The sequence below is a fragment of the Triticum dicoccoides genome, chromosome 3B (assembly GCF_002162155.2).
Source record: "Triticum dicoccoides isolate Atlit2015 ecotype Zavitan chromosome 3B, WEW_v2.0, whole genome shotgun sequence".
Lineage (NCBI taxonomy): Eukaryota > Viridiplantae > Streptophyta > Magnoliopsida > Poales > Poaceae > Triticum > Triticum dicoccoides.
In genome coordinates, this window is record NC_041385.1 from 433,776,908 (window position 1) to 433,786,708 (window position 9,801).

General features: G+C 47.5%; 1 protein-coding gene across 1 annotated transcript; it reads left to right on the forward strand.

Annotated features, from left to right (window-relative positions):
* The first annotated feature begins 2,194 nt into the window (after positions 1-2,194).
* On the forward strand, positions 2,195-6,368 carry LOC119276365 (serine/threonine-protein kinase STY13-like). Its single transcript, XM_037557416.1, has 6 exons — positions 2,195-2,745; positions 4,013-4,134; positions 4,861-5,057; positions 5,160-5,334; positions 5,600-5,734; positions 5,843-6,368. Exons 1-6 carry the CDS (start codon positions 2,427-2,429, stop codon positions 6,050-6,052), a joined length of 1,158 nt encoding a protein of 385 aa, XP_037413313.1. The 5' UTR covers positions 2,195-2,426; the 3' UTR covers positions 6,053-6,368.
* Positions 6,369-9,801: the final 3,433 nt, after the last annotated feature.

Consider the following 9,801-nt stretch of genomic DNA (forward strand, 5'->3'; position numbering starts at 1 on the left):
CGAGGTATTTGTTGATGTATTCACACATGTATTTAAGTTTCCGGTCAATACAATTCTAGCATGAATAATAAACCTTTATCATGATTTAGGAAATATAATAATAACCATTTTATTATTGCCTCTAGGGCATATTTCCATCAAATTTCGCTTAATAAGGTTATCTTTACTAAGAATGACTCCACGACGAAGATACCATGCAAAGATTTTATTCTTAAGAGGTATCTTCATCTTCCAAATCTTCTTGTTATTATCAACTGGCACGTCAGACTGGATTAATGCTCTATACATAGACTCCACTGAGAATTGTCCATTCCATGTAGGTTCCATCGAAATATATCAGAACCATGTGACAATTGCACAGTGGAAAACCGCTGGAGCAGGATGTACCACGATCAGAGTCTGGGTCCAATTAAATCTCTTCTGAGCGTCACAGTTGGCAGAAATGATTGCATTACTGTGGCGATAGTATCACCCTTGTGACGCACAATGTTGTATAGAGCTGGATATTGTTCCCGGAGTGTGGCATTTCCTAGCCACTTGTACTCCCAGGATCTAATTTCCGGGCCGTCCTTAATTGAGAAGGATCCATAAGAGAAGAAATATTTCTTCGTGGCCATTAGACCCGCCCAAAAGTGCGTAATTATATGGATGGTTGAAGGTAACAAATGGAATGAGACCCAACCTGCCAATAGTTGCATAGACTCCTGGATAAAGATGATTGTTGTCACGGAGGCACTCCACATTCACTTGCTTGTGTGGGGCAAACTTCTTTCCTTTTGTCATGAGAAGCCGATATATTTCTTGTGTTGGAATTCATTCTTGAATCTCGGGTCCATGCCTTTACCGGTAGAAGCCACATACGGATGAGCCTGCCTGCTAGCCCATATCTCTGGCTTGGTCCAACTGGCAAGCAGAACGCTCTGGAGATCACGTCCACCATCAATAGGCTGACTACTGGGGCTTGACTCCCCCTCTTCCTCATCGTCATCAACAAACTCAGCCTCAGCCTATGCATTTTGATCATATTGAGCATCCTCAATGGAGTCATACTCCTCATAAGTGTCCTCAGAAGCATCTATCACAGGTTGTTTAGTGGCAGCACGACGAACACGACCAACAGACTGAGAATCTTGACCAAGACCATCTGACGGCTGACGGCGAGCAGCGGTGAACTGAACATCTCCTGCTTTAGAGCACTTGTCAGCGGAGTCTGAGAAAAAACATCCAACCAAAACAACAAATGCAAGAGGATGAGTGCAAAGTGCTAGATGAAGTGGCAAGGAGTGAATCAAGAAGAAAACTGGGCAGAACCTCTCTGTGTACCCCATGCGGACGGGGTCCAGAGCCACATGGACACGGGTCCCATGCACACGGGGCCCTCGTGCGCATGGTACAGGCCCCGTGGGCAGGGGGTCGTTCAGCGACAACCACTTCTAGATCAAATATATGGGAGTGGGTGCGGCTAGAGGATCCCTGCGAATGTTCTACGCAGTTTTACTCTTAATTATGATAGAATGGCGAGACCCGATCTAGTAAACTAGGAAAGTCTAGAACTCAAAGAACCCATCCATGGAGGAAAACAAAGGAGGGTGGAGAAGATGGGGTCAGTACCGGAGGAGGAGCCCATCTTCGAAGAAATCCACGAAGGGGTAAGGCTCCATGGCGCGAGGAGGCGCCAAAGAGGCTAGAGGCGATGACGGCGACTCTTGAGGCGTCCAGGGGTGAGGGGGGGGGCAATTGGGTGGGAATGAACCCTAACTCCCCCGCGCCCCACCTTTTAGGGGCCCTAAACCGCACACCCCATGTGCACGGGGTCCCGTGCACACTAGAGAGTCCGTGGGCACGGGGGCCCTGTGTGCACGAGCCTGTGGGCACGGGGTATCGAGGGGTTTTGAGAGACAAATATGCCTTGAGTCACGGTTGAGTGTAAACCCTTATCAAGTCTCAAAATACATTCTCATATCACTTTGATATATTCATTTTGCATCATGTTTTGCGCCGGACAGGAATTCACAGAAAGAGGCGCTCAGGGCTAGGGTTTTACCTCCGGAGCCGCCCGCGCAAGGGGCCAAGGAGGAAGAGGGGAAACTAGTGTCTTTGGAGGAAGTTTTGCAACGAAGGCTTTTTCACTAAAAAAAAAAGGTAGTACATGCCCCAAGGACTTCCGGTGGGTTCCACGACACGAGTCCTCTCCTCCTCACTCGCTGCTGGTCACTTCCCCCGTGCCTGCCTACTTCCATGCGCTCACATGGAGCCTCGCGCAGGAATACGAGCCACCTCTGCCTCGCCATCAGCTAGCCTATAGCATAGCCAGGCCACCATAGTCCACAGACTGCTCCTCGCCGCGGCATCCGTACCACCAGACGCCCACCCATCCGATCGCCGGAACCTCGCCGCGTGTCCGACTCCTCGGGCGTGCTCCAAGCATGAGGCTTCCAGGCGCAGGCGGCGGCGGGAGCGGGGACGCGGGGTTCGTGCGGGCGGACCAGATCGACCTCAAGAGCCTCGACGAGCAACTGGAGCGCCACCTCAGCCGCCAGGAGCGGGACGAGCCAGCCCTGGCGCAGCCAGGGAGCCGCCGAGGCGGGTCCGCGAGGCTGGGGGAGCCGCAGCCGCCGCCGCAGCAGCGCCGGCGCCGCGAGGACTGGGAGGTTGACCCCGCCAAGCTCGTCATCAAAGGCGTCATTGCCCGCGGCACCTTCGGCACCGTCCACCGCGGCGTCTATGACGGCCAGGACGTTGCCGGTATCGTACCATCTCAACTTCACATTTACGCGTACACTACTTACCAATTTCAGTGCCCGTAAGCTGCTCGATGAAATTACAGTGCCACTTAGTGTTGGTCGCGTTAGATACTTGTTGTTTCTGATCCATCATTCGTTTTGCAAGTTCTTGGTAAACATTGCTTCTTTATTTTCTTCCCCGTCCTCGATTTTTTTGGCCTAGGATGCAGAATGCGGAATGAGTTGATCGATCGACGGCAATGCCATTTACTTTTCCGAGTTATTTTCGCCGGTCATGTCACCAGTGCGTTTCCTTGTCAGCAAATTGCTAAAGTTGATGCCTCTCCTTTCCTGGATTCCACGGTGTGTTCCGTGACTTGGGGTTGCTAAGCCCGCCTTTTCTGTGTAACCTTCCTCATGTGATTCGAACCAACCAACTTAAAGTTTTATTAGTAGGCATGATTCATGTGCTCGCCTTATGATGAGCCCCTAGAAGTTGGAGATAACAAATCAGAGCAGCTGGTCCTTTAGGCAAAAAGGTTGCAACTTGCAACGCACCTGGTACTTTTCAGGGACCAGGAATTGAGAAGCATCTGAGCCAGAACGTCTGGTTTTGCACTCTCTCACCAGGCATAATCACATGACACGGGACTAAGCAAATGCAACGTGCTTGCCTGTCCACAACTTTATCACCTGCTGCATCGTGCCACCAGGAAATTCAATTCGGTCTGTTGCAAAAACAATAAAATCCTCACTTAGCTTCATAAAATGCAACTGGAAAACCATAGCATATGTGTCAAAGCAGTTACTAACTCATTGAAGTTATTGACTTGCTCGTTTTGCCGTTTTTCTACTGCATTTTAATTTTATTTTTGCTGAAACCAGTGAATAGTTTGTCAGTTATCACATTCCATGGCTGGCTCAGACATTTGAATCTGCCATTGTCTTTCATTTGCATGTTAAGCCTTAAAGTGGAATCTCTTTGATCTGGTTTTCCACACAACACATGAAGCTGTAGCTAGTATTGATATAGACTCTTTAAAGATTTTTTTTTTCTGTAAAGAGTTGCTGTTCAACATGAGAGCCAATACTCTTCTCAATGCACTGAACGCATTTTGTTCATGAATAATGCGTCACCTTTGGTCCTTAGCAACTGCTAATCTACTATTTGAGATTTGAATTTCGCTAGTATAGCAGTACACATTGCCTGCCATGTCTCAGTATGAGCAAAACTAAACTTACTATTGCAACTTTCATTTTGAAAACAACTATTTAACTCTGTGTTCCAGTGAAGTTGCTTGACTGGGGGGAGGATGGTCATAGATCAGAACAAGAAATTACCGCACTAAGATCAGCATTTGCACAAGAGGTCGCTGTGTGGCATAAGCTTGATCATCCAAATGTTACGAAGGTAGGCTTTGGCTGAAGAAGTCCTCTTCCCGCCCTTTCAAATTTCATAGGTAAATTTTGCTGATAAAGTTCACATCAAATCAATTTCCATCCATGTTTGTTTCATGAAACAATGACTGCAAGGTCACATGCTGAAAGTGTTCTCCAATATGGTCCAGCATAACCACATGGGCAACCTTGTTTTAACATGCACGATCCACATACTACAACAATATGCTGAATTATGTGGCCAGTTATCCCTTTGGCGTCGCTTATGTTCCCTTTTTTCGGCGATGGACTTATGTTCCCATGGCTAGCTAGTTATGTGTCATCGTAATGACAAGTAGTTGACTATTGCTAGCTGTTTTATGCTCTTAGTTGTCATATAATTCCCGTAAAAGAAGTTCCCATAATTTAATTCAAGGCATGACAGACATTACCAAAGTTTACATGCTTTTCTCTTCCGGATAAATGAATTGTTATTAAGGTTATGTGACCCATGACAAGAACATTAGAACCTTTGTATAATCCGAATATTAATTGACTTTCTCAACGCTAGTGGAAAAATTGATTTTGGTAATACGGGTTGATGTGCTCCTATTTTGGTGTAGCATATGACAAGTTTGATAATGTATGTCATTGTGGATTATAAAGAGTTATTATTATTTTATATATTCCCTTTGTGAATGTAGATTTATTATACTTTTCAACTGGCTGTCCTAACAATATGTTGAACTTCGACTGACAGTTTATTGGGGCTATAATGGGTGCAAGAGATCTAAATGTACAGACAGAACATGGGCATCTTGGCATGCCGAGTAATATTTGCTGCGTTGTTGTTGAGTACCTTGCTGGTGGTGCACTGAAAAATTTCCTGATAAAAAATAGGAGAAGGAAGCTAGCCTTTAAAGTTGTGGTCCAACTAGCTCTTGACCTTGCCAGGGGGTAATTGTTTGGTTTTGTTCTTCTTGATCGTTTTCTGCGAAGTTCTTCTGTGATGTCCCTACAGTTTGGGAAGGTCTCATTGCTACCTGTATGTTTGAATAGATTAAGCTATCTTCACTCGGAGAAGATAGTGCATCGTGACGTGAAGACTGAAAACATGCTTCTCGACAAAACAAGAACCGTGAAAATTGCTGATTTTGGGGTTGCTCGAGTCGAGGCTTCAAACCCTAGTGACATGACTGGTGAAACGGGCACACTTGGTTACATGGCACCTGAGGTATTAACCATCTGGTAATATTACCCTATTTATTAGACCAAAGTATCAAATATGTCTAAGTTGGGCCATGTTGCATTTCTTTGTTTCGCCTTTGGAGCAATGGATAGTACTACCTCCATCCAATATTAGTTTTCGTTGAAATGGATGTATCTAAATGTATTTCAATGCTAGATACATCTGTTTGAGCGACCACTAATATGGGACGGAGGGAGCATGCTAGTGGCATCATGTTGGCTTATTAATGCCGGCATCTATCTATGTGCAGGTCCTGAATGGTCATCCTTACAATAGGAAATGCGATGTTTATAGCTTTGGGATTTGCTTATGGGAGATATACTGCTGCGACATGCCATATCCTGACCTTAGCTTCTCAGAAGTAACTTCTGCCGTTGTCCGCCAGGTAAAAAATGTTTCCTTCCCTTGTGGCGTTGCCAGGCTCTTGTTTCTGACGTCTTCTGAACCACCGAAAACATAACATAATAATACAAAAAGCATCGTTGGTGTGCAGAACCTGAGGCCGGAGATACCGCGGTGCTGTCCGAGCGCTTTGGCGAACGTGATGAAACGGTGCTGGGACGCGAACCCCGACAAGCGGCCCGAGATGGCCGAGGTGGTGGCCATGATAGAGGCCATCGACACGTCCAAGGGCGGCGGCATGATCCCGATAGACCAGTCGCAGGGGTGCTTCGCCTGCTTCCGTCAGTACCGAGGCCCCTGACGGTCTGGTCTGACGGTGTCACCTGATTGGTGATCTAGAATCTTAGTGTAATACTACTACTGCACTTTACTAATCACGTCAGTCATGGCTAATTTAGTAAATGCCCGCTTCATCTCATCATTGTATGTATGGCTTGTGCGAACCCTAATGCCTGGCATGCCCTAGAATCAAGCTCGGAGTTTAGTTGAGTCTGACAGGGGGAAGGTCACAGGTGGTCTTACCGTCGCGTGGTCTGAAGCGGACACACTGTACTATTGCAGTTTATATATGTTTACTTGCAGAATGTGAATAAAGAACATATTTCCCGTTTGGAATGCAACTTGCTTTACCAACCGAGCATACCTCAGATGAGCTCTCGGCTCCTTCTACGTGTTCATGTAAACGTCTGTGTTGTATTGGGCGTCGTTGGTAACCTGCACCGATCTTTGCCCCCTAACATATGTGTTTGTCTGCATCCTTCCCAGCCTGGCTGCAATGAAATGATTGGTGAACTCAAGTGGCATCGGTAGACACCCCAGTTTGGGTGCAAGTATGACATTGCAAAAAGTGGGTTGGGCTGGCATTCTCATGAAAATGGTCGTAGTTCTTCGGACGCTTAGGGGCGCTGCCGAGCTTCACCACCGCCTTGCCCTTCTTATCGGCCACAACCACCTCCTTGCCCTTCTTGTCGGCCACAACCACCTCCTTGCCCTTGAAGCTCCCCAGAATAGCCTGGTCGATCTGCATTATGAACATGATGAATGAAGGTCAATGGAGGGACAAAATGCATATGAGCAAAATCATTGAAGGTATGCGGAAATTTTTTGACCACAGTTACCATAGCTGCTGAGCAAAGATCAACATTCATTCATCCCACCCACCTACCTCGAAAAGCCCTATTTATTCACCACTGCACTCCACTACCTCTTCCAACCATACCCTTGTGTGTGTGTCTTCTACCGTCTCCTCTTCCATCTCTCTCTCTCTCTCTCTCTCTCTCTCTCTCTCTCTCTCCACCGCCATGAGCACCATCCCCAACCCCTTCTCTAACGGCATCGGATGGAGGGCATTCCTCCTTGGGTGCTCGCTCCGTGATTGCACCAAGTTTGCGAAGACCATGGAGGTGTGTTCTCAGTTCAAGAGCATTGATGAGATGCATAAAGAGGCAGACATTATGTTGTTGATGACGATGAAAATGAATTAAAGAGGTTGTATCCTAACCCAACCAAAGACGCTATATCAGTGGACATACTTCCGTGGGCGATGGATGAGGTCGAGTCGGCCGATCCAGGTCAGAGAGCCAGATGGGCCAAGTACAAGCTTGCCAGGGCTACTCATGACCGATTGGACGTCACGGTGGCACCGACCACCATCGTTCTGGAGGACGACGACGAGGAGGAGATGGTGGATGATGCCGATGACGAACCGATCGAGCCTCGGGACGCTGACAATGCCAAAACGGCGGAGATGGTTGTCATGACGCCTGAGCCAGACGACCGTACCCTGCCCTTGGAGGTCAACGATTACAAGCCTCAAGGCTCCCGCCGGTCCCTGCTCCTTCAGGGTCGCTGCGGCTAGGATGTAGTGCTTGTTGGGATGGACGTCAATGGATGTAAGCTCGATTTACCCTCCCCCGGTAAAAATCTTACTCAATCCCGTTCGAACTGCTCGAATCCCTAATCGGGTATGCCTAAATCGAGTGCCTAATCGGATCTAGGAGGTAGATTGGATGCCTAGTGTGCAATGCATAAATCGAATGCGGGCATGATAAATCGATTTGATCGGGAATAGAGGGCTTACCTCCATTGACGAATGCCTGCAGGTGAAGTGATGAGGCCGGTGCTTACCATATAGATCTTCGCTCCGATGCTCGCCCTCCGGATCTCGTGCTCGCCGCCGTTGATGTGAGAGGGGAGAGAGGGGAGAGTGAGCGGTGAGAAAAGGATGAGGGGAGTTATGGCTGCATTTCACGAAGTAACGCGACGTCTCGAGTGTAGCTCCTCGCATGCAACCTCCGACGCCCACATGCCTCGAGTTGCATTGCTTGAGCCTGACATGGACAAACGACCGATTGGAGGCAATCAAACGAATCACAACTGCATCGCGCGTCGCCTGCTTGAACCTAATGCAGGCTACCAAATGTTTCTGAAATCAAAATCAAAAGAATGAAAAAAAAGGAACTTGCCTTTTCCAATTTCACACAACTGTTGTGGAACTTCTGCGATGCAACTGATCCAAATGTCTCGAGGCACCAGGGGTAGGTATAAGTGAGGCAAAATTTCGTGTTTTGACCATTTTTCTATCTTATTTCGGGATCTGACCCACATTTTTTTTAAAATTTGACCCTTTTGCCTAACGCCAGGGGTCCTGGTGGTAGGCCCCCACAACCTACCATCGTGTGCCATGGCGGTAGGTGACAGCACGACGCCTAATGGTCGTCAGCTGCAGCTGACGTGGAAAAGGGGGTAGGCTTCTAAAACCTACCGCCAAGTCCCCTGGCGGTAGGCCCTTGGGTGGATAAGGTTGGGAGGGGCTGGTGTGTGGGCCCCACACACTCTTCTTCCCCATTCTTCTTCTCCCCCGTGGTCAGTTCCCCCCTCTCTTTTTTCCCCACCCAAACACCCCCTAGATCCACTCCATTTGCTTGAGGTTTCACCAGCGGATCCGGAGCATTTTCATCCCCCAAGGTACCTCTCCCACTTCCCCTCATTTTGATTGCTTGAAATCTTGTTTTTGTGTGCTTTAGCTCAAATTATTGCAAACCCTAGGTGTTGATCTTGTTGTGTGCATTTATGATGCATTTATGTCACATTTATGATGCATTTATGTCACATTTATGATGCATTTATGGCTATCTTTGTGCTTGTGCTTGCCTAGGGTTAGGGGTTATAGTGGTAATGTGAGGGGTTAGTGTTAGGGTTAGGGTTAGGGTTAGGATTATAGTTATGGTTAGGGTTAGGATTAAGGTTAAGGTGAAATTACTATGAATAGAAGTTATTTGTCCAATGTGTGCATAAATTATGTTATTGCTCCATTTGAATTGGTTGGATGACATATATGGATGACTTTATTGTTTGCATTTTTCTTAGACGCATAAGCTCGTAAATGTTCATTATTTGGACAAGACGACATTTATGATTGGAAATGACGATGAAGGGGAAGAGGCTATGGTTTTCGACACAAGTCCAAGCTTTGATGATCTTGTAGTGAAAGTGAGAAGCGTCTTACATTGGAATGACCAAATGCCGAGGTTAAGCTTATTAGGAGGCATGACGTTGGATTGGGAGTAAAGTCCCGATTAAAGAGTATGCCCATCTGTCGTGGTTCTAAGTCTGACAGTAGAGTGGGGGTAGGTATGGAGAGGCAAGGTTCTAGCTATGGAGAAGTTGTAAACACAAGAGATGTACGAGTTCAGGCCCTTCTCGGAGGAAGTAAAAGCCCTACGTCTCGGAGCCCGGAGGCGGTCGAGTGGATTGTGTGTATATGAGTTACAGGGTGCCGAACCCTTCTGCCTGTGGAGGGGGGTGGCTTATATAGAGTGCGCCAGGACCCCAGCCAGCCCACGTAATGAAGGGTTTAAGGGACATTAAGTCCGGGGCGTTACTGGTAACGTCCCACATAAAGTGTCTTAACTACCATAAAGTCTACTTAACTACAGGCCGTTGCAGTGCAGAGTGCCTTTTGAACTCCTGGTAGTCGAGTGAGTCTTCGTGGTCGAGTCCTTCAAGTCAGTCGAGTGAGTCCCTCGTTGGTCGACTGGAAGGTGACCT

Coding starts and splice junctions, on each gene's coding strand:
- LOC119276365 (XM_037557416.1), top strand. CDS start 2,427: ATGAGGCTTCCAGGCGCAGGCGGCGGCGGGAGCGGGGACGCGGGGTTC. Junction 5,335..5,599: donor TTGGTTACATGGCACCTGAG/GTATTAACCATC, acceptor ATCTATGTGCAG/GTCCTGAATGGTCATCCTTA. Junction 5,735..5,842: donor CTTCTGCCGTTGTCCGCCAG/GTAAAAAATGTT, acceptor GTTGGTGTGCAG/AACCTGAGGCCGGAGATACC.